General features: G+C 35.9%; 1 protein-coding gene across 4 annotated transcripts in view; it reads left to right on the plus strand.

Annotated features, from left to right (window-relative positions):
• Positions 1-24635, plus strand: part of SLC23A2 (solute carrier family 23 member 2) — a 113703-nt gene that overhangs the window by 22696 nt on the left and 66372 nt on the right. Inside the window, exon 1 of one of the 4 annotated variants that reach the window (XM_043983029.1) lies at positions 9613-9733. The exons of 2 other annotated variants lie outside the window; for them this stretch is intronic. In XM_043983029.1, coding sequence (XP_043838964.1) covers positions 9644-9733 — 90 coding nt within the window. In that variant the 5' untranslated portion in view covers positions 9613-9643. Of the gene's footprint in view, positions 1-9612; positions 9734-17782; positions 17905-24635 lie in introns of those variants that run through there. One more of the 4 variants, XM_043983030.1, reaches the window with a different exon arrangement.

Consider the following 24635-nt stretch of genomic DNA (forward strand, 5'->3'; position numbering starts at 1 on the left):
AAATGTTTTTAAACTCTTTTTCTCTGTGCTTATTAATCCTTTGGGATAAATGAAAGTTCTGTAAATGTCAATTTTTAAAAATGACAGCATTGAAGAGGGTCTACTTAATGTGTCTAACTTTGATCTTTGTTCAAATTTTGGGTCCCTGCCTGTCATCTGAATAGTTTTTGACTATAGAATACAGAGAATTTCAACTTTTTTAATATGGTCCTATGTGTTATAAGTATAGGATGAGGGATATATGTATACGTGGATTTATATGCATGCATCCTTATTCTCCTTCTTTTGTTAGCAGATGAAATGTACAATGCACACATACCACCAAATTACTATTCCCTATGCTTACTAGTACAAATAGACATACTAATTAGACTTAATCTTCTCAGTGCTAATAATCAAACTTGATTAGTTAAAATCATGCACACATTATTTTATAATATCTCTTGGACTATACAAACACCAATCCCACTGGAACAACCAATCTGATTTCTTAGGACTTTCCCTTTATTGGATCTCTTTACCAGTATCTCTTATTCTGGGTTACTCATTAGAGCTGGAGGCCCAGTGTTTGCTGAGGTTGTCTGTCTGGCAAGTCAAGTCATTGTCAGTGCTGCCTTCAAGTGAACTCTACCAGGTGCTAGCACCCAGGAGAAAGTCTTAATCTAACCAAGGAACAAGTGGAAGTCTGAGACCTTCTTCTGGGTTTCTCATAGTTCTGGTTATGGACATTAGCTGATGATACCCAGATTCTGATTGGTGGCAGCTGACCTAGTTTTTTTTTTTTGGCAGGGCAGTGAGGGTTAAGTGACTTGCCCAGGGTCACACAGCTAATAAGTGTCAAGTGTCTGAGGCTGGATTTGAACTCAGGTCCTCCTGAATCCAGGGCCAGTGCCTTATCCACTGTGCCATGTAGCTGCCCCCCTGACCTACTTTTTTTTTTTACCAATTAATTTAGTTGGCACCTGAGGATAAGGTAATGATGAGGTTGTTTTCCAGATTTTTTCCATTGGTGATCTGTTTTTTCTTAGGCTACAATATGGGTTTGTGGGGGGTTTTTTGTTTGTTTTTAGTGAGGCAGTTGGGGTTAAGTGACTTGCCCAGGGTCACACAGCTAGTAAGTGTTAAGTGTCTGAGGCCGGATTTGAACTCAGGTACTCCTGACTCCAGGGCTGGTGCTCTATCCACTGCGCCACCTAGCTGCCCCTACAATATGTTTTTTATCAAATGTTTATGAACAAACATTATACCCACCTTAATATTGAAAAAGCAAATTATGAAAAACATAAAACACTTCACTACAAAATGTTGGCCTAATATAAAATGGAATTAGTAGGTCAAGGTGACATACCTATTGTCACTTGAGCATAACAGTGCTGAATATGTACAATACTTATGAAGACTTTGGCTTGACTCTTAAATTAGGGAAATTTTTGATATGTGTGTCTGCCATTGTATGTACATTTACAAAATTAAGCACTTGGAGAATTGGACTGATGATCATTTCAGGATGCTCTGATTAATTTTTTCTGTTTCCTTTTCATGCATTTTGTCTATAGACAAAATCTTTACCACCAAATTTGAGGATTTGAGGACAACTTCATTAAGGTTTCCTTTTTTTTTTTGGTATTTCATAACAGGAACTTAACATTTTGGTTTCTGCAATATAGTCTATTCTAATTTGTTGGATTTTTAAAAGTAGTTTCTTCATTTCCAGTACCTAGCACGTATGTGGCATATAATAAATAGCTACTTAATAGCTGCTTGTTGATTGATTGATTCTGATTTATTACTTGGTTGCTGCCTGGCCTATACTCTAAAAAGCTAATTTAATAAGATGTAGTTATTATAGTGGGAATAATTAGCTTGTATAGATAAGTAGGTGGTGGCCATATACTTATTTGCTTTATTTATTCTGTACTTTCTGTCTTCTTTTTTTCCCCTTTTTTGCAGGGCATTGAGGGTCAAGTGACTTGCCCCAGGTCACACAACTAGTGTCAAGTGTCTGAGGTCAGATTTGAACTCAGGTCCTCCTGAATCCAGGGCCAGTGCTTTATCCACTGTGCCATCTATCTGCCCCCTTATTCTGTACCTTCTAAAAGAGGAAAAAACAAACAAAAATTTTAATTGATGTCTTTTTAAAATTATTAGTTTTACATAAGATTTAAAAACTAAAATCTAATTCTGTTTTTTTTTTTTTTTGCAGGGCAGTGGGGGTTAAGTGACTTGCCCAGGGTCTCGAATTCTGTTTTGTTTAGATTTTTGTGAAATAATTTCCTTGCTTTTCTTTTTTTTTTCTTTTTTTTTTTTTTTAGTGAGGCAATTGGGGTTAAGTGACTTGCCCAGGGTCACACAGCTAGTAAGTGTTAAGTGTCTGAGGCTGAATTTGAACTCAGGTACGCCTGACTCCAGGGCCGGTGCTCTATCCACTGCGCCACCTAGCCACCCCCTTGCTTTTCAAGAAGGAAAATTTGCCGTTGGAAAATGTGGCTTGCTAAAAGGATGGTAGATAAGAAGGAGTATAAGGGATTTGTAAATATTTAAAGCAGATGAAATCTGTGGAGATAAAAACTACAATATTTAAAGGCATATCGGAGAAACCTGGGGGTAGAGCTGAAACATCTGGGATGATAGAGCATTTAAAGATATCCTGGAGAGAGGGAACTTCTTAGTGCCAGAAGACATTGATGTGCTGCCTTAGAACATTAGGGCACTATGGATTTTGTGATGATTCAGGTTTTTATTAAACCCATTATAACCCATCCAGTTAAGGTGGAGACTCAGATAATTTGAGATACAAAGATTCATGTTGTAGTGTCTGTTAATATGGTCAGTATGGTCTTGGATCTTTATATTGCTGAGAATAGCTAAGTCATTCACAGCTGATCATCTTACCATATTGCTGTGCCGTGTACAGTATTGTTCCAAATTGCTCTACAGAACGGTTGAATCAGTTCTCAATTCCTCCAAAACTCCAACAGTGTATTTGCGCCTCAGTTTTCCCACATCCCCTTCAGTAGATAAATACATTTCTTAAAAGTAACATTGATAATGTCACAAACAGAATCACAAAATTTTAGAGTTGGAAGAGAATACAATAACTATTTAGTCTTTCCTGTATCTGGAAAGGAATCCTTATTATAATATATCACTACCCTGGGGCAGGCTCCCCTCACCTCATCTGGTCTGTTGCAATACTTGGGGACCCTCCCTCAAGTCTTTTCCTACTCTAGACTATGTTCTGCTCAGCTGTTAAACTGATTTTTCTAAGGACCAAGTCTGACCATTTTTGCTGCTTTTCTTAGTATGTAGTGCCTGATAAAAGTAGTAGAAAGCATTTAACAAATAACTGTTGGCTAGTGTTGGTCTTCTATCCTCTAACTGAAAATTTAATTAGAGTGAACCAACTACCTCCTAAGGCAACTCATCCTACTTCTGGATAGTTCTAATTTTAGGAATCTTTTTCTTAAATCAAGCTAAAATTTATCTGTTTGCAACTTTTACCTATTACTTCTACCATCTGGGGCCAAACAGAATCTAATTCTTCCTCCACATAATAGTACTTTAGAAACACTTGGAGACAGTTTAAATACAGCTATCTGGGTTCTCCCTTTTTCCCCTCTCACCCTTTCCCAATCCCCTCTTCTCTTCATCAGGGTAAACATTACCTGTTCCTTCAACTGATTCCTATAAGACATGGAATCAGGGCCCTTCACAATCCCGATAGCCTTTCTCTGGAACCTCTACAGTCTAACAGTATTCATCTTAAACTGTGGCTCCCAAACCTGAGAATGATACTCAATATGTGGTATGATCAGGACAGAATTGTTCTTGGAAGCTATGCTTTTAATGGCAACTCATAATTTTATTAGGTTTTTTTTTTTTGCTACTTTGTTATTGCTAACTCATTGATCTTTCAGTGCACAAAGCTCCTTTTTAAGACAAATTATTGTCTAATCATGACTTTCCCCACTTTGTACTTGTAAAGTTGCTTTTTTATCTTCATCTAAGTGTCTGGGAAAAGATTTCTAAGAAAAACATGTTATCAGTAAACAAGGGATTGCTTTGTCTTCTCTTTACCTGTCTTTATGCCTTTCATTTCTTTATCTTGTCTTAACTGCTTTTGCTAGCTTTTCTAGTACTATATCAAATAATAGGGAGAATGGAAATCCTTGCTTTTACTCCTTTACTAATAATAGCTTTCTGTGTATCTTTATTGCATATGGTCGTTGTTTTTAGTTTTAGATAAAATACTTTTTTGATACTAAAAAAGGTTCCTCTGTTCCTATATTTTGTAGGACTTTTAGCTTAAATGATTGTTGTACTTTGTCAAAGATGTTTTTTGTATCTAATGAGTTAATTATGTGGTCTTGGATGTTTTTATTTATAATATGGTTGATTATGTTAATTGTTTTCCCAATGTTGAGGAGTCATTGTGTTCCTGGTATAAATTCAACTTAGTCATGTATGATTTCTTGAATGAACTACTGCCTATTTTATTTGAATTTTTTGAATTGATATTCATTAATGAAATTGTATAGTTCTGTACTTTATCTTTTTCTGGTTTGGTTATTAGGACTATATTTGTCTCATAAAAGGATTCTAATAGCATACTTTCTCAATTTTTGAAAATAATTTGTTAGTGACTAGTAGGTGGTCTGATAAAGCACAAAGATCTGAGTCTAAAACTATCTTCACACACTTATCTGTAGGAGTCTTGAGCAAGTCACTTAACCTTTCTTTGCTTCAATTCCCACATCTGTCAAATGGGGATAAATAATAGCACCTAACTCTCAGGGTTGTTGTGAGGATCAAATGAGAAAATATTTTTAAAGTGCTATATTACTACTAGTAGTAATAGCAGCAGCAGTAGTAGTAATATTGGTACTCATTGTTTTTTTGATTGAATTCTCCCACGAATCTATCAGAGCAATGCATTTTTCCTTTGGTAGTTCCTTTCCAAAGGTTGGAAATTTAAGATCTCTATTTGTTCTAATATTAGTTTGAATATTTTATATTTTTAAAGATATTCCTGTTTATTTTGTGGTGTTTCTTTTGGCAGCATATAGCTACATAATTTTCTGATAATTTTTTTCTGGTTTTGTTTTTCTTGTTATTTTGTCGATTTGACTTTCTGCCCTCTTCTCTTTAATCAGATTGGCTAAAGGGTTATCAATTTCATTAGTCTTTTCAAAGGACTATCTTTTAGCTTTATTTTTATGGTTTTTCTTTTATCTATTTCTATTCTAATTTTTAACATCGTCTCTTGTCATTTTTTATTGCATGATGTATTCCATTATATTCGTATGCCATAATTTGTTCAGCCATTTACCAACTGATGGTTACCCCCTTAGTTTTCAGTTTTTTGCCACTACATAAAGATCTGCAATGATATTTTTCTCATCTATATATGTATACACACACAGACACACACATTTCTCATATATCTATGGGTCTCCTCTTTCTTTGGTTTCTTTGGGGAATAAACCTGGTAGTATTATCAGTAGTCATTAAATTTGGTGTTTGACTTAATCTGTTCGTGAAGCTGTGATGAGAGGCTCTGCTTTCCAGATCTCTTCTACTAAAGCACTTACATCTGTATTGGGACTGAGATCAAGTAAGTCTATGGATTTAGTCTTTAGTTCTCCACTTTTTTCATATTCCAGAATGATACCTAGCCTAGAGTTCCAGCCTGGTTGGGTTCTTCCTCAAGTCCTCCTCCACGAGCCTGCTTTAATCAGGAACTCTCATAGTCATTAAATTTGATACATCTTGCCATGTTCTCTGATGACATCCCAGATTTATGCCTTGGGAAGAGAGCAGCTGTTTCTTTTGTTGACAAGTCAGAAATATCTTTATCTTTACCTCTTAGAAAGGCATTACAGATTACTGTTATTTGTCTCTTCTTCTGATGCGTAGAGTGACCATTGTTTAGTCTTTCCGTTTACCTTATTTTACAGATGCTGAGATTGAGACCTATAGAGCTTAAAGACTTGTTCAAGTTCCCTTAGGTAGCAAGTAGTAGAGCTGGGTCTCCAGATGTATCAACTCTATTGTCCTTTACTCTGAGGTAAAATTTAGACCATGAAAGCTTAAAATAGCTTGTATAACTTGATTTTGATAATACTGACTCCCTTTTCTTTTCTAGTTTATATGTCTACAACTCTTTCTCTTCCCAGCTATAGAGACATTTGATAGTTTCTCCTCTGGTGGATGTGTTTTTTGAGGGAGATTATGGCTTCTAATTGTCAGTGATGAAGCTGTTGAATATAGTTTTCCTTTTATAATAATTACAGTACACTGATTTAACTTGTTTTTTCCTCTAAAACTCTGTCCCCCTTCTACCTTCCCTATTAGTGTAGAGGGCAACACCACCTTCCCAGTCCCTCAGGCTCTCTCTCAACTAAGGAGTGATCCTGGACTCCTCACTCTCTCATATCCCATATCCAGGCTTCTCTCAAGCCTGTCGATTTCACCTTTGCAACATCTCTCAAATATTCTCCTTTCCCTTGACACTGCTGCCACTCTAGTGCAGGTCTTCATCTTCTCATGCCTGGCTTATTGCAACAGCCTGATGGTGGGTCTGCTTGCCACCAGTCTCTCCCCATTCCAGTCCATCCTCCATTCAGCCACTTAAGTGATTTTCCTAAAGCACAAGTACAACAATGCTAACTCCCCCACTGCCCCCCCCCCCCAATAAATTTCAGTGGCTCCAGATTGCCTCCAGGATCAAATAAAAAATTCTGTTTGGCATTCAAAGCCATTCACAACTTAGACCCCTCCTACCTTTCCAGCCCTCTTCCACCTAACTCTTTTGATACCGTGTACCATTTGATCCAGCGACACTGGCCTTCCATCTCTCAGGTCTGGGTGTTTTCTCTGGTGGTTTTCCATGCCTGGAATGAATGCTCCTCCCTCCTCATCTCCCTACTGACTTTCCTGGCTTCCTTTTATTCACAACTAAAATCTCATGTTCTACAAGAAGCCTTTCCCAAACCCTCTTAATTATTTCCAATTTATAGCTTGTTACTACATATTTGCTTGCTTATTACCTCCCCCATTAGTTTGTGAGCTCCTTGAGGTCAGGGATTTTCCTTATGTCTTTCTTTGTATCCACTATGCTTAGTAGGGTACCTGGCACATAGTAGGTGATTGATAAATGTCATTTGAATATATGTTCATAATCTCCCCTATGAGCAAGGATAAGTCACTTACTAAAGATTACTCCAATAGTGTAGTGAAGGGTAGGTTGACAAATGGAGAGCTGGAAGCAGGGGATCTGATTAGGAACTATTATGATAGCTCAGGGAGAAGTAATGAATAATAATAATAATAGGTAGAATTTATATAACCACTTAAGATGTGCAAAGTGCTTGATATGTTATCTCATTTGATCCTCATGACAACTCTATGATGTGGGTTCTATTAGTATTCCCATTTTATAGATTAGATAATGGAGGCTGAGAGTTACAGTTACATAAGTGTCTAAGGCAGGACTTGAACTCAGGTTGTCCGATTCCAACACCAACCCTCTATCCACTTGCTGCACCAGTGGTATCAGTAGAATTGGAAAAGGTTACATATTTTAGAGATGTTGCAGCAGGAGTACAATTGACTGTTCTTTTCTTTTCTTTTCTGCAGGGCAATGAGGGTTAAGTGACTTGCCCAGGGTCACACAGCTAGTAAGTGTCAAGTGTCTGAGGCTGGATTTGAACTCGGGTACTCCTGACTCCAGGGCCGGTGCTCTATCCACTGCGCCACCTAGTTGCCCCTACAATTGGCTCTTTTTTTAAATTGTAAAAATTAGATTTATTAAGCATCATTTAATAGTTCCGAAGTCCAAGGGAGTAACAACGACATCTTGAAGGTTCCATATTCCTTCTGTTCCCTTTACAAAGCTGATGAAAATCCTAAACCTAAAGATTAGAGAATTCAGTTATACAGAAGCAGCTTTGGTTTCACACTAGACAAAAACATTCATCCTTCCAAGTTTAGCCTATGATATCTGAGCTTTTTATAACGTTACTCCGAAGTCAGAGCGGAGTGAGGCCTCAAGCCATCTCAGAGTTGCTCTAGCAAGTCTTTAGGAATGAATGTCTGGAGTCATAGAGGACACTGACATGCTGAAAAGCTTGCATTACAACTGACTTTTAAAAATCATACATTTATAGGTGTGTGTAGGGTAGCTTTGATTTAAATTGCTGGTCAGGAAGACTGAATTTGTTTTGTTTTGTTTTTAAACAAAATTTGGAACAATTTAAAAGAAAATATTCCTTGAATCTTTATTAATTTAATCCACATTATTGATGCAAATTGGATTATCATGCTATATTTTGAATTCAGATACCAAAGTGACTTCTTTTTTAAACCAGTTCACTGGTATGGCTTCATTTAAATTATAAGCCCCAATAAAGCAAGCAGAGGGCAGCTAGGTGGCACATTGTATAGAGCACTGGCCTGGAGTTAGGGTGAATCGGCTGCCTGAGTTCAAATCTAGTTTCAGATACTAGCTATGTGACCCTGGGCAAGTCACTTCACACTATTTGCCTCAGTTTCCTCACCTGTTAAATGAGCTGGAGAAGAAAATGACAAACTATCCCAGTATCTTTGCTAAGAAAAACCCAAATGGGGTCTAGAAGAGTCAGACACGACTGAACAACAATATAGCAAACATATTTCTTTATAGTCTCCCTCTGAGACTTGACATTTATTTTACTTGGTATTATGCAGAGGTGGTTGCTTTGAAGTGTCTTCATCAGTGAAGGATTGCCCTGCATAGTCCTGATGGTAATGGCTTATAGCTCATTCTGATATATTTTAACAATCCGAAAAAAGATATGAATTCTAAATGTATATAATTATAATATCTCTTTCTCATTTTTGAGCGTTTTTAGAATTATAGACTCAGCATTTAGATGTATAAAGTTCTTTTAGACATTATTTAGGCCAATTCACTTCTTTTGTAAATTGAGCCCTGGATAAGCGACTTTTCCTAGGGATCATTTTCTAGTTAGTGGCAGAACCAGAACTAGAACCTTGATCTCCTAATCTGAAGTCTGGTGCGTTTCTCTTATCTCAAGTGACAAACTGTTTAGGCCATGAGTTTTTAACTTGTTTTGTGTATGTGCCCTTTTAGAAATCTGTTTTTAAATGCACAAAATAAAATACATAGAATTACAAAATAAATTAATTAGATCAAAATAATAGTTATCAGAGTATTAAAAGCTCCAGGTTCATGGACCTTCTGCTTTAGATCATGTCACATTTTTAACAAAACAAACAGAAACACCCATTAAAAATCTGATTTAAAACTTAAAGGTGGTTTGAAATAATTATTTCCTTTAAGCCAAAACTATCATTGATAAAATTGCATTAGATATTGAATACTGCATTGTAACCATCTTATGCTTTGATGCTAGGTCATTTCTTAGTGGATACAAACCTTGAACATAACAAAATTTATCTTTTTTCACAATCTTAGGAACTGGTAAGTGGTGTGACCTGTCTTATGATAACTTTCAGTTTACTCTCTGTGAGTCCTTAGAGAGGACTTTGTATTCCAAGGTCATCATCATGGGCAAAGTAAGGGTAATTTTGATTGTTTTCCTTCTTCCTAAGGACTTGAAAATTATAATCATCATTGGCTATGAAATATTTGCGTGGCTGTTGGACAAGAAAATATATAGGACAAAGAGGGAACTTTTTCTACTATCAGGGACTACCTATCATGGATCACGTATGTTCACTGTTCAGTCATGTTGACTCTTTGTGACCCCATTTGGGGTTTTTTTGGCAAAGATTCTGGAGTGATTTGCCATGTCCTTCTCCAGCTTATTTGACTGATGAGGAAACTAAGGCAAACAGGGTTAAGTTAAGTGACTTGACCAGAGTCACATAAGCAGTGTCTGAGGCCAGACTTGAACTCAGGAAGATGAGTCTTTCTGGTTCCAGGCCTAGCACTCTATCCACTGTGTCACCTATCTGCTGCATGGGCTCCCTTTCCCTTCAGTAATGGTTATTCTTTTTTTTGTTTGTTTTTTTTTAGTGAGGCAATTGGGGTTAAATGACTTGCCCAGGGTCACATAGCTAGTAAGTATTAAGTGTCTGAGGCCAGATTTGAACTTAGGTCCTCCTGAATCCAGGGCCGGTGCTTTATCCACTGCGCCACATAGCTGCCCCAGTAATGGTTATTCTTGAGTATATCACCATTGCCTTTGATTCCTTAATGCTTCCTTGAAATAAAGGAAAATAGTTGAGCAAAACTAAATGTTATAATACATGAAGTAATAGAATGCTTCCAAGAGGAAGTGTATGTCATTGTGTTTTCCAAGCATAGGATTGACTTCTGTTATAGTTACAGGGAGTGATTACTGACTGTTCTTTTCATTATTTTATTTATTATTTATATTGTTCTTCTGGATTTGCATGTTAATCAGTTCTTGCAAGTCACCTCACTTTTCTTGGAATTCCTCATATTCCTTGTTTTTTTTTTTATGGCTACAGGAATTATATCACATCATAATTCACATGCTACAGTTTATTCAGCCATTCCCCAGTTGACATTCACTTACTTTGTTATCACTTTTTTTTTTTTGCTACTTCTTTGCTTCTATGAATTTTGGTATATTTGAGGCCTGTGTATCTTGGACCTCCTTGTAGGTATATGCCTAATAGTGTGATTGTTGGGTGAGGGGTTGTAAACTATTTAGTGAATCTTCTTTGAATAATTCCATATTTGTAGCTCCCCTAGCAGTTTTCCCACAGCCCTTCTCACATTAACTTTATGAACTTGCTGGGTATAGGGTGAAATTATACTTCTAATTTGTAGCTATCTTTTAACCAACTGTCTAGTTGTTGGTATTTTGCATTTTACGGAAAATAGTTAATACTTTTTGAATATTTAACGCTTGGGGAGTGGCTTGTGTTCTTAAGTATTTGTGAATTCCTGACATATCTTGAATTAGACTTTTTAAAATTTAATAAAAAAAATTTTTTTGGTGAGGCAGTTGGGGTTAAGTGACTTGCCCAGGGTCACACAGCTAGTAAGGGTTAAGTATTTGAGGCCAGATTTGAACTCAGGTCCTCCTGAATCCAGGGCTTGTGCTCTATCCACTGCGCCACCTAGCTGCCCCCTTGAATTAGGCTTTTAAAGAGATTGTTAATAAAAATTTCTTTTCTCCATTTAATTTTTTTTCTATATTAAGAAATGGGAATATAAAGCTTCATTTGATTTTGCTCTACTTGAAAAGTCTCAGTAGGGATAAATGGGCTTTATTATAGAATTTTAGTGTTAGTGAGATCATCCAGACCAACCCCTAGCTGAATGCCCTTCATAATATCTTCAACAGGCCTGCTGCTTGAATTTTGCCAGTGATGAAGAATTTATGACTTTCTGAAACAGCCCATTATATTTTTTGGAAAGCTCTCATTATTAGGAAGTTTGTTCTTATATTTAGTACAGTGCTTGGCACATGGTAGACACTTAATACCTGTTGACTAAGATCTATATTCTTATAACATCTTGGCCTCATTGGTTATAGTTCTGCTATATAGGGCTAAGCAGAATTAGTCCATCCTTTCAGATATTTGGAGGCAATGGTAATTACATCCCTCAGGCTTCTTGTGGAAAAATATCCTTAGTTTCTTCCCATCTTTGTCCTTTCTCCCAAATTTCTATGCATCTGTTAAAGCCTAGCCCAGATATGCTATATCTTCCATGAATGCCTTCTCCCAACTGAGCCCCCCCCATTTTATGTTACCATTTTACTTGCACCTTTCTAATTATGCTTGTCATGTTGTTTTGCAGTCTAATTATTTGTGTGATGTCCTATTTGATTGTTCACTCCCTGTGGGTAGGAATTTATCCAAACTTTGTATCTTCCCTTCTCCCACTCACCCCTATCTCTCTTTCCCCTTCTCCAGCAGTTAGCCTAGTCATCTTTCACACATTAGACATTTAATAATTACTTGTTGAATAGAATTGAATACCCACTCAGTACTGCTTACTGACCTATCAGTATTTTCTTTCCAACTCCTTATTTCTAAGTCTGTGGTTGAGATCAAGTATTATATTTAAAATAACTGATTGGTTTTGTAAGACATTTGCCTGGTGATTAGCTTTTGATTATCTGTAAATAGTATTTGTAGTTCTCTGGGATTTATAAAATACTTTCTTAAAAACAACTTTGAGAGATATTGATAAATCAAGTATTATTCCTGTTACACAGTTGGGGAAACTGAGGTTCAAAATGTATCACTTAGCTATTGTCAGAACTGGGATTTGAATTCAGATGACCAGACTCCAAGTCTAGAGCTCTACTGTATACCATGTTACTTCTCAAACCTAAAAATATAGGTTGATATAACTAATTGAACATTTATTTTGATTTCACTCCTTCCCCTACCTAACAGAGTAGGAGAAGAATTGATATATGTAGTCAGTTTTATATATTGTGAAAATAAAAATTTGGCATGAGAGCATGCTTTCTTAACGTTAGAAGCAATTATAAGATCTCTTAGCCTGAGAAAGACTAATCTTAGAATAGAAAAAACTTGTTATAGAGCATATGATTTCTTTTAAAGCAGTGATTGAATTGCTTGGATTACAGTTTTAATTATATTAATAAGCCTTGTGTAATTTAAAAATGAAGTGATGCATAAAATTTTAAGGAATAACCCATTTTCTTTTGAAATATCTTTTATTATTAATATTTAAAGGTTCTCTGATACATTGCTGATGTCATTTCTATTTTTAAGTTCTTGAATCTTATTTTCAGATCTTATGTTAGCTCTCAGTAGGTATGCAAAATACAACAGTGACATAGTTATTCATTAAAGGCTATTTATTGGTTAAAAATAATTTAGACGTAGCTGTGTGACCCTGGGCAAGTTACGTAACCCTTATTGCCTCACAGAAAAAATAATAATTTAGACGTTAAGCAGCTACATGCAGGTTGGGAGTGAGTGTCCAAAGGTGGGATTGAGTCCAGGTCCTCTTGACTTCACAACCAATCTAGTATGTCTTAGATGGGTACCCTGGTTTTATGGTTAAATGTGGTAATTAAAGACTTTTGTGTCTATTTTTGAATTTTATATTGAGTCCTTGGGAGCATAAGATTCTGTGCTTCCTTCACTTAAGTAGGTGTAAGTTATCCTTGGTTGCTACTGGGTTTATTTTGTGATTAGATATTAGGAACATTTAGAAAGGGAAAAATTTTACAATGTCATTAATAGACTAACACATTCAGATAAATACTCCTGAATCTGTGCTTTAACAGGTGTTGGTTGGTGTTCCCTCAAAATGGGGATCCCAATGCCCGCCTGCCTCTTATTCAGCTCACTCCTTTCTCTTCTTATCAGGAGTTCCATTGGGGTACTCATTGCTCATTTTTGCCCTGGGATCAGCCCACCTTTGTTTCTTCTGTGTTTGGATTTCCTTGAAATCCTTTACTTTTCCTTTGTAATTTCTTGAGCATAATATGTTGCCTACTCATAATTGCCTTGCACTCCCTCCTCTCTTCCCTTTTGGATGACTTATACTTTCAGGTCTTTAGGAACTTCAGTGTTTCAGGACTTGAAGAATATTGGTTTTAAACCTGGAAGGACTTGCATGAACTGATGATGAGTGAGATGAGCAGAACCAGAAGAACATTATATACACAGTATCATCAACATTATGTGTTGATCAACTGTGATAGACTAGATTTTTCTCACCAATCCAACAGTACAAGAAAGTTCCAAAGGACTCATGATGGAAAAGGCTCTCCAAATCCAGAAAAAAAAAAAGGAACTGTAGACTATGGATGCTGAGTGGTGGACCGTACTATTTCTTTTGTTTTTGGTGCTGTTGTTTTTCTTTTTTGAGGTTTTTCCTTTTTGCTCTGATTCTTCTCTTATAACATGCCTAATGCAGAAATATGTTTAATGTTTTTATATATATATATATATATATATATATATATATATATATATATATATATATATAACCTATATCAGATCACTTGCTGTTTAGGGGAGGGGGGAGGGAGAGAGAAAAATTTGAAATTGGAAATCTTATCTAAACATGTTGAAAACTAAAAAATAAATAAATAAAATTAAAAAAAAGAATATGGGTTTTAAAGTAATGTATAATATTAAAATATGGAGCATTTAAATGGTGTAGATGGATAGAGCACTGAACCAGAAGATGTGAGTTCAGATACTTATTAGCTATGTGACTCTGGGAAGGTCATAAGACAGGCTTCCAGTCCTTTTCCTCTTTTCAATCCTTGGTCCAACTTATTGTCTGTTTGCAATGTTTGTCTAACATGTTTAAATACCGATGGATGAGATCTAAGTTGTCCTTTCAGCTTCATTTCATTATCTCTACAATATATTCTTCATTCACTTGGGTTTTCTTTTGTGGATAGTTAGTCTAAAATTCTCACAAACTATTATTGATAGACCAAGACTGGATTTATTTCCTTCCTTCCTTCCTTCCTTCCTTCCTTCCTTCCTTCCTTCCTTCCTTCCTTCCTTCCTTCCTTCCTTCCTTCCTTCCTTCCTTCCTTCCTTCCTTCCTTCCTTCCTTCCTTCCTTCCTTCCTTCCTTCCTTCCTTCCTCCCTTCCTCCCTTCCTCCCTTCCTCCCTTCCTCCCTTCCTCCCTTCCTCCCTTCCTCCCTTCCTCCCTTCCTCCCTTCCTCCCTTCCTCCCTTCCTCCCTTCCTCCCTCCCTTTCTCCCTCCATGCTGTGCTAAGCACTGATGCAAACAATGGCAAAAAACAGTCCTTGCTTTTAAGGAGCTCATAGCCTGATGGAGGAGACAACATGAAAACTATGTACAAAAAAATATTTGGGGGTTAGTATCAGAGGCGAGGCCCTAAGATTAAAGAGACCTGGGAAGGGACTTTAGCTGAGACTTGAAGGTAATCAGGGAAGGCAGGAGGAAAAGATGAGCAGGGAGAGCGTTCCGGATATGGGCAGGGGGGATAGTGAATGAAAACGTTTGGAGTCAGGAGATGGAGAATTATTTGTCACTGGATCTTGGAGTGGTGAAGAGGGGAGAAAGGCATAAAAAGACTGGAAATGTAGGAAAGAGTCAGGTTATGAAGGGCTTTCAGAGCCAGACAAAGGTTTTTCTATTTGATCTTGGAGATGGGGAGCCATGGAGTTTATTGAATGGGGAGGAGGAGGTTGTACGGTCAGATTTACACTCTAGAAAGATGAGTTTGACAGCCAAGTGGAGAATGGAGGGGAGAGACTAGGCAAGGAGACCAATCAGCAGGCTGTTGCAGGAGTCCAGGCATGAGGGAGAAGGTCTGCACTGTCAGAGGACAGAAGGGCATACTTAGGCTGGAGTTGTTATGGTGGTAGAAATAATAGGAGGTGACAACAGGGTATTGAAGATAAGAGAGCGGGAGGAGTTGAAGATGACCTCTGAGTGACTGGGAGGACAGTTGTATCTTAGATGGTAATATGGAAGTTAGGAAGGGGGGAGGGGTTTTTTTGGGGGGGAAATATTATATATAATGAGTTGAGTTTTAGAATTTATGAGTTGGTTTTGAATTAACTTAAGATATGTATGGGCATCTAGTTTGAGATGTCTAACAGGTAGTAATTAATGAAAATGATACAAGAGAAACAAGTTAAGATTTATTTCTTATATTTACTGAATTATTAGATTATGGTTTACTCTTTTTAAGTAGGTATTGACAAGAAAAAGAAGATTGATATTGTTCTAATTTCTGTTCCATAGTCTTTGAACATAGGTTAAGATGATCTTAAAACTATTATTAGAGGGTTTTTCAGAATACAATAACAAGACACAATTTTAAATATCTAATTTGGATCCTTAATTTAAAAAAATATTTTTATCATCTAATATACTTCATTTGTTTTGGTTTTCAGTTTTCAGTTTTCAGTTTTGTTTTGTTTTGTTTTGTTTTGCAGGGCAGTGAGGGTTAAGTGACTTGTCCAGGGTCACATAGCCAGTATGTGTCATGTGTCTGAGGCCGGATTTGAACTCAGGTTCTCCTGAATCCAGGACCAGTGTCCTATCCACTGTGCCACCTAGCTGTCCCCTATCTAATATACTTTAAATTTCCCCAGAGTTCCCTGAATAATGCTACAGGAATTCATTTAAAAAAAATAAGAGTGTAGAATACTGGAAAGAGTACCTAGGTTCAAATGCTGACTTTGTCACATAATGCCTGTATGTCCCTGGGCAGGTTACTTAATCTCTCTGGACCTTAATTTCCTCACCTATGAAATTCATGAGTTAGTCTAGGTGACCTCTAAGGGTCTGACCTTAGTAGTATTATCCCACCTATAGATTCCTGTCTTCCACAGGTGTCATCTAAACATTAGGGCACTAGGTGGTGCTATGTTAATGCATTTATATTGTTTCTGGAATTTTTGCATTAAATTTCTTTTTTAAAATCATGGTTCTTTTTGTCCCCTTATTATAAACATACATGGTATATAGCACTGTTTAGTATTAAAATGGCAAGGGCATCAGACTGTTATCACTTTACATTTATTTAGTTTATCTATAATAGAAAGTTAGCCTTATACCAGGTAGGCTATATATGACATTGAATATATTTATTCTTGATGAGGTGTTCCTCCACAGGTTGTACCATTTCAGGATATATTTATTCCAAAAATCTCTCATCTCATGTGTCCATAGATATCAACACCTCTTTTTACATATTTGCAAAAGCACTGCTGTAGCAATTTTAAAATAATAGCCTAGCGTTTAATCTAGTCAATTTAATTCTCTTATCCTATATGTGTCTGTGTGTATATATGTATGTGTGTATGTATGTGTATGTGGTGGGGGAATTTTACCATTAAAAGATGTAATTTGTAAATTTATTCTGATAAAAATTTTATTTTTATGCGATTTCCCCATTTTTGTGAATATTTTAACAATTTGAATCTTGAGTCCAACTTAAGTATTAATGTCTTAATTTAAAAAAAAATTTTGAACATAGGAAAGGAAGGAAGGGATAAAGGAATGAAGGAAGAAAATAAGCATTTATTAAGTCCTACTATGTGCCAGGCACTCTGTTAAACTCTTTACAAATATTATTTAATCTTCACATCAAGAGATTTGTGCTATTAATATCTCCATTTTACAGTTGAGGAAACAGTGGTAGACAAAAGTTAAATGACTTGCCCAGGGTCACACAATTTTAATGTCTGTAGCTAAATTTGAGCTTGGGTCTTCCTGCCTTTAGGCGCAGTGCCACTAGGCACTTAATGGGGGATATTCTGGTTGTAATACTAGACCTTCCTATAATGATCTGGGTGCCATATCTGAAGAATACTTATTGGCTATGTGACCTTGGGCTAGTCACTTGTCCCCTTTAATTCTCAACCTCTATATCTGTCAATGAGGCTGGGCTAGATGATGTTTAGATTTCTGTCCAGCTCTAAAATCCTCTGATCCTATGACTGACCATAGTAGTTTTTTTAAATACTTGATTGAGATTATTCAATAATGTAAACATCTGAGTCGTTGGGTTTTAGAGAAGGATTGTTTTATAACTCTGCTTATCTATGAAGACTTGAGAAATGTAAACTAAAAGCTCTTAATTCCGTTTCTAAAACGTCAACCAGTTATGTAGAAACCTCCTGCATATTTACTTTAAGTCACAGAGTATCACAGAGACGTGCAGTAACAGTTTGTATCCATGTGGTGGCTGTTGTGTAATATAAATAGAGCTGCTGATTGGGTAGAATAGTTATATAATTTGGCAAGCCCATACAGCTTATAAAAAACGAAATTCCTTCAGTAGGTCTAGGTGTTTAAAGAATGAAAGCCATAGATTACCATACTGTGAAGTCTCCAACACAGTAACTTGGTAGGCAAGCCAAGACTGAGAGGGACTCTGCTGAAGGTAATAAAAATCTTCACTTTTGATGGTGAGTATCTTTATTAGATTTTAAGCTCTACCTAAGTAGAGTTAAAAAAATATAGTTCAATGCTGTAGTTACCTAGCCTACATAAAGTAAATACTGACAGATTAAAAAATTAACATTTTGAATTCAGTACCATTTAAGATCTTTTTTCTTCACTATACCAACATGGGAAAATTACAGATATAACCAAAGCAATATATAGCAATATATTCAGGCTTTCCTTTTATGTAAAATGTCAAAGGCAGTTGTTTAAGGGGTTATAAAAAACAAAGATGAGATTGTTTGAAATTTTTGGGGAAATATAAGGATGGGGAAAGTGGATGCAATATATTTCAAAAGTTAACTAGGAGAGAGAAATTCTTCCATGCTTTAATAGATTACTCTTCGTGAATAGCTATTGCTATAAAATAATTAATCACCTGGTGGACAACAAAGAGATGATGATGATTCTAAAATCTGCTGGAGGTTGGGCTTTTCTGGTATAATATTTGATTATTTAAAATTACCTCTATGCCTTGACAAAGTATTGTAATAGGATTTTTGTGAACATTTCCATTATATACAGTATTAAATCATAAACTAAGTAGATTTTTGAAAGGCTCCCATAGTTTCAGTTTTAAAAAAAATGATGCAAAGAGATACTAAGATTTTAAAAGCCATCACTTCAAGGCATAAAACAGCTATTCTTAAAGTCAGTTTTATGGTTTTTAAAAAAATAATAGGTAATTGAAATTTAGACTTTTTAAAAAATAAATCAAAGTCCTTAGTGGATTTCTTCATCTTAAACTTAGTTGAGTTCTTTGTAGAGTAAAAATTTCACCAAGTATTTATTGATACAGAATACTTAAAGTCTAGAATATTCATAAGACATATTTTCATGAAGGGCAAAGAAAATTTTATTACATTGTTCACTGTTGTTTTTTAACCTGAGAGGCATAAGAAATGACATATTCTTTGCTCCAGGCAATTACACTCTAATTTAGGCAGACCAACAAATAAGCTAATACTGTATTCCATCAGAGAAGGATGAATTTCATAAGTTCGGTGATTTCACTCTCACCTTTTTATCAATAGAAGAAAACAGGAAGAAGGTAAAGGAACTACTACTTAAAACATTTAGTAGAAAATACATTTCAGAAGTATTCTTTAAAATTACCTGACAAATGAAGAAGAGGCAAGAATTCCACAGGGGAGAATGCAGAAAGTAGAAGTGGAAGGAAAAATAGACTGTATTTTATAGATGTTAGTAAATTCTAATAAACCACCTAGTATGATGCCAAGCACTGTGAATACCAGTACAAAATGTTAATTATCTTCATTCTGAGAGAGAAATTAAATGAGTGATAATGGAAGTTCATAAAAGAGTGAGAATGAGAAAATTTAATATATTGCTGAAAGTGAAAAAGACTTTAAAATTTAAGATGGCATTCAGTTTATTTCCCAAGATCACTTCCAAATAGTGTGTTGAAATCTAGGCAAGAAAGAACTAGTATATTAGTGAGAGTTTTAAGTGAGGGGTATATCATTCTAATAAGCAAAATCATTAGAGTTTAGCAACCTCAGGAGTTAGTTTAGCAAGGAAGGTAGGTGAGAAATGCTTCCCTTATTATAAGTTCATATAGGAGAGAAGAGTGCTGGAATGATTTTGAACAGGGAAGATAAATCTGAAAGTCTAGGAGAAAGAATAGTTCATTAAATTTCTAGACCATTAGGAAAAGATCAGTGTAGTAATGGATCAGGTGAGTTAAGGACATAGTGTACCAAGGGAAGGAAAGACTTTAAACCTTACAGCTCATTTGGCAAATTAGGATTTTTGGAAATTTCTTTTATTTTCCTTTTTATATTCAACCATATGTCTTCCTCTTCAATTTCTTAGCCTCAAAAATGTGATAGAATGGAATATCCCTGGGCTTAAGGGTAAAGAGACCCAAGTTCTCTTCTTTATTCTGGCACTAATTTGCTTTGTGACTTGGGACAAGTCAGTCACTTCTGAACCTCAGCTACCTCATTTCTAAAATGAAGAGGTTGGATTAGGTAGACTTTAAAGTCTCTTCTAGCTCTACAGTGATTCTCTAAAGCTTCCAAAGATGCATTGAGACTGCTATCAAGGAAAAAAAAACCCTTAATTACTTAATTTTGATTATGAATGAACCAATTCAGTGATCAAAAAGCAAAACATTACCAGAAATGATCTTGGTTTCTCCTTCCACTGAAAACAAATATATCTTTCTTGCTATTTTAAGTTCAACATTAGAGTATTTTCTTTTTACCATTGGGATTTTTTCAGTTAACAAGCATTTATTTTCTCACAGTCATTAGGGGGAAAAAACCTCATAATGAATATATAGTTAAGCAAAATTAATCCCCACATTAGTCATGTGCAAAAAATGTATATCTTGTTCTGCATCTTGAATCTGTCACCTCTGTCAGAACTTGAGTAGCATGCTTCATCATCAGTCTTCTGGAATTGTGGTTAATCAGAGAAAGTTCTTAAGTCTTGAAAAGTTGTTTGTCTTTACAATATTGCTGTTTTTATTTCACTCTGTATCAGTTCATAAACTCTTCTAAGGTTTTTCTGAAACTGTCTCCTCAGTTCTTATAGCACAATAATATTCTGTTATATTTATATACTATAATTTGTTCCACCATTCCTCACTTGATGGACACTCCCTTAGTTTCCAGTTCTTTGCTATTACCCAAAAGAATGGCTATAAATCTTTTTGTACAAACTGTTCTTTTCCTCCTCCCTCACTTAAAAAAAATCTCTTTGTGGTATTTCCTAATATATTTGGGCACACTACTGTCTAGTTTTCCTAAAGATGATTAAATAATAAAGTGGGGTTTTTCAGTTCTTATTTTCCATAGTTTTATCAAACTAATCTTTGGATATATTTGATTCTGTATTTGGCATTTCTACTTCGTTCTATTGGTTTAATTTTTTATTCTATGCCTATTAGCAGATAGGGTTGAATCTATAGCTATCTTATGTGTTTTAAAGTTTAGAAGGGCAAGAACACTTCTTTTTATTTTATTATTTTTAAATGAATTTTTTCAATAATCAAAAATCAGCTCTCCTTCCTTCCCCCCAGTCCCTATTAAGAATGAAGGGGGAAAAAAACCTTTCCCAAACATATGTGTCTCTATGTGCACGTATATATATATGTAATGTATGTGTATATATATGTCATTTTGCATTGAGTCTCATCTCTTTTTGGAGGTAGATTACAGGTTTCATCATTAGTTCTCTGAAATCATGGTTGGTCATTACACAGATCAGAGTTTCTGAGTCTTTCAAAGCTGTTTGTCCCTACGATATTTTTGTCACTCTAAAAATTGTTCTCCTGATTATCTTAACTTCAGTCTATATCAGTTCAAACAAATCTTGCCAAATTTCTTTGAAACCAACCCTTCATCCTTTATAGCACAACAGTACTTTATCACAGCCATATACAACAACCCATTCAATCCTTCCCTGATTTATAGGCATCCCCACAGATTCCAGTTTTTTGCCACCTCAAAAAGATCTATAAATATATTTGTATTATATATTTATAGTTTATTAATATATCAAATAATATATTATTTAATTATTGCTATAATATATAATAAATTAAATTATATTAACTATTGTTATATTACTATTATATTAAATTATTTAAAATATATTAAATATATTTAGTTATAGTTTATTTTGCTTAGGACTAATTCATCCCTTAATCCCTCCCTTAAATTACCTCTTAATTTTCCCTTCTCCCCTTTCCTGTTTCCTTGTTGAATGAAATGTATTTCTGTACCACCTGTGTGTGTGTGTGTGTGTGTGTGTGTGTGTGTGTGTGTGTATTTTCTTCCCTTCTTTGATCATTTCAGATGAGAGTGAGGTTCAGGTGTCAGCTGTTCCCTTCATTCCTTCCTCATTTTTTATTATTTATTTATTTGTGGGGCAATGAGGGTTAAGTGACTTGCCCAGGGTCACACAGCTAGTAAGTGTCAAGTGTCTGAGGCTGGATTTGAACTCAGGTCCACCTGAATCCAGGGCTGGTGCTTTATTTACTGCACCACCTAGCTGTCCCCTCCCTTCCTCATTTTTATCGATTTCTACTTATCACCCTAATTATGTGAAATGATTTTATCTAACCTCCCCCAATCCCTTCAGTGTATTCCTTTTCTCCTTCCTTTTCATTTTTCTTTTAAGCTCATTAAGACATTATAGAACCACTTCCAGGTGGTTCTTTGACTATTGATGATGATTAGGTTTTGTGGTGAGTAAAATTGCAGCAAAGGCAGACTGAGACACAGTTTTCTTCAGGGCAAGATAACATTTTATTAATAGTAACATGTAAACTGGGTCATGCTGGCCATCTCAGCCAAAAAGCCAGGGACCTGAGCATGAACAATTAGTTAGGCTATCACTAACCAATGGACTAAGTCAGTGGCCTCTCTCAATGAACAAAGACCCTAAGTAAGTGCAGACAGGCTCTTTTAAACCTGTGACTGCCCCTGGCAAAGGCAAAACTATATTGATTGCTAGACCTTTTAATGAGGAGGTATATTAAGAGTTATTTTAGCTCTTCCTTACTACTTACTCTTAAGGAGACTGGAGCAATCTGTAGGTGAAAGGATTAGTCTTCAGCTTGGGAAAGTGAGTTTCCTGTGAGGCCCTTCACCTCCTCTCTTGGCAGTTAAGGAATACTAATTGCTTGATGAGACCCAGCTGCTTCTAGCGATTATGGCTAGAAAAACAAAAACCATCTCAATGAGGTTCTCCACCCACTTTCCCCCCTCCACTTTGATCTCCTACTTGAAGACCAAGTCACCTCTAACTTATGATGAGGAAAAGCTAGGACTGGAGAGTATTCCCCTGGGGAGGTCCTAGCCCAGGCTGGTTCTCTGTTTACAGAGTAAACAGAAAGGGAGGGGGTGTAGGGGGTGAGGGTGGGGGGGACAGAATGATCATATTTTTCAAACCATATCTTAGTTCTACCTGGGAGAGATTTTCTTTTGAGCTAGGCTAAGAGACAGGGTTTTTACAAAATGGGGAAAAGAATGGGTTACAGAGTAATGTATTAATTATCAAATGATACTGTATAATATATAATTTTCTTCAGCTTGGAGGGGACACATACATCATCTTCATATTATAACAAAGCCTTGTTTAGTTCTTTCTCATTGTTCATTCAAGCTTACCTTTTTGTGTTTCTCTCAATCCCTATGTTTAAGCTTCAAAGGTTCTATTCAACTTTATTCCTTTCATTAAGAATTCTTGGAAGTCCTGTATTTCATTAAAGGTATTCCCCTGGGGGCAGCTAGGTGGCACAGTGGATAGAGCACTGGCCCTGGATTCAGGAGAACCTGAGTTCAAATCCAGTCTCAGACACTTAACACTTACTAGCTGTGTGACCCTGGGCAAGTCACTTAACCCCAATTGCCTCACCAAAACAAACAAACAAACAAAAAACAAAACAAAAAACAAAAAAAGGTATTCCCCTGTAGGATTATACTTAGATTGACTGGGTAAGTAATTATTGGCTGTAAGCCTATATCCTTTGCCTTCTAGACTATCATTCCAAGCTCTCCACTCCTTTATGTTGTTGGATACTTAATCATGTATTATTCTAACTGTGGCTCCTCAGCACTTGAATTCTTTGTTAACAGCTACTTTCACTATTTTCTCTTTGACCTGTAATCTGGATTTTGGCTGTGATGTTCCTGGAAGTTTTTTTACTTTGGAGCTTCTTTCAGGACGTAACAAATAAAGTATTTCTGCCTTGCCCTCTGGTTCTAGGAGATTGGGCTTTTTAAAAAAAGATTTCTTGAAATATTGTGTATATGCCCTCCTTTTTAGGGTGTCATTGATTTGAGGTAGTCCCATGATTCTTAAAGTATTTCTCCTGTTTTCTAGGTCAGTTGTTTTTGCTATGAGATGCCTTACATTTTCTTCATCTTTTTCAGTCTTTTGACTTTGTTTTAATATTTCTTGTCTCGGGCAGCTAGATGTTACAGTGGATGGAGGATGTGATTTTGAGTCAGGAAGACGAATTCAAATCTGGTCTCTGATACTTATGAGCCATATGACCCTGGGCAAGTACCTGTCCCTCATCTTTTAAAATGGGATAACAATAGTATCCACCTGCCAGGCCTATTGTGAAGATAAAATGAGGTAAATTTGTAAAGCACTTTGCAAATCTTATTGGGTCATATAAATGCTAATTGTTGTTATTCCTGTTATCATGGAATCATTGGCTACATTTTCCTCCTTTCTGTAAATGATAGGCCTACCTACCTTACATGATTGTTGTGAGGCTCAGCACTTAGTGGTGCCTGGTGCGTAGTAGAAATTAAATAAATGCTTATTCCCTCCCTCCATCCTAGTTTTTAGGGAGTTTGTTGCTTGGGCAAGGTTATTTGCCTGTTATGCCAAGCTAAATTCCCTTTCTGATTCTTTCTTCTATAGCCCTTAATTCTTTTCCATTTTTCTCCTCTAGCACTGTCATCTCATTTATAAGAACACTCAAAAAACTCTTTCTTCATCTTTTCCAAGAGTTCTAGATGAATCTATGCCCAAGCTGTGTATTTCTTCAAGGATTTGCTTGTAGATATTTGAGTCATCCTTTTTTTTCTGGGTTTTTACTTGAGTATCCTGTTACCATGATAACTTTTTATAGTGGGGTTCTTTTTTTGTTTGCTCATTCTTCTAGCCTACTTCTGACATCATACTTTATGTTAGGACCAGGCTC

This window comes from Dromiciops gliroides, chromosome 2, assembly GCF_019393635.1.
Source record: "Dromiciops gliroides isolate mDroGli1 chromosome 2, mDroGli1.pri, whole genome shotgun sequence".
NCBI classification, from domain to species: Eukaryota; Metazoa; Chordata; class Mammalia; order Microbiotheria; family Microbiotheriidae; genus Dromiciops; species Dromiciops gliroides.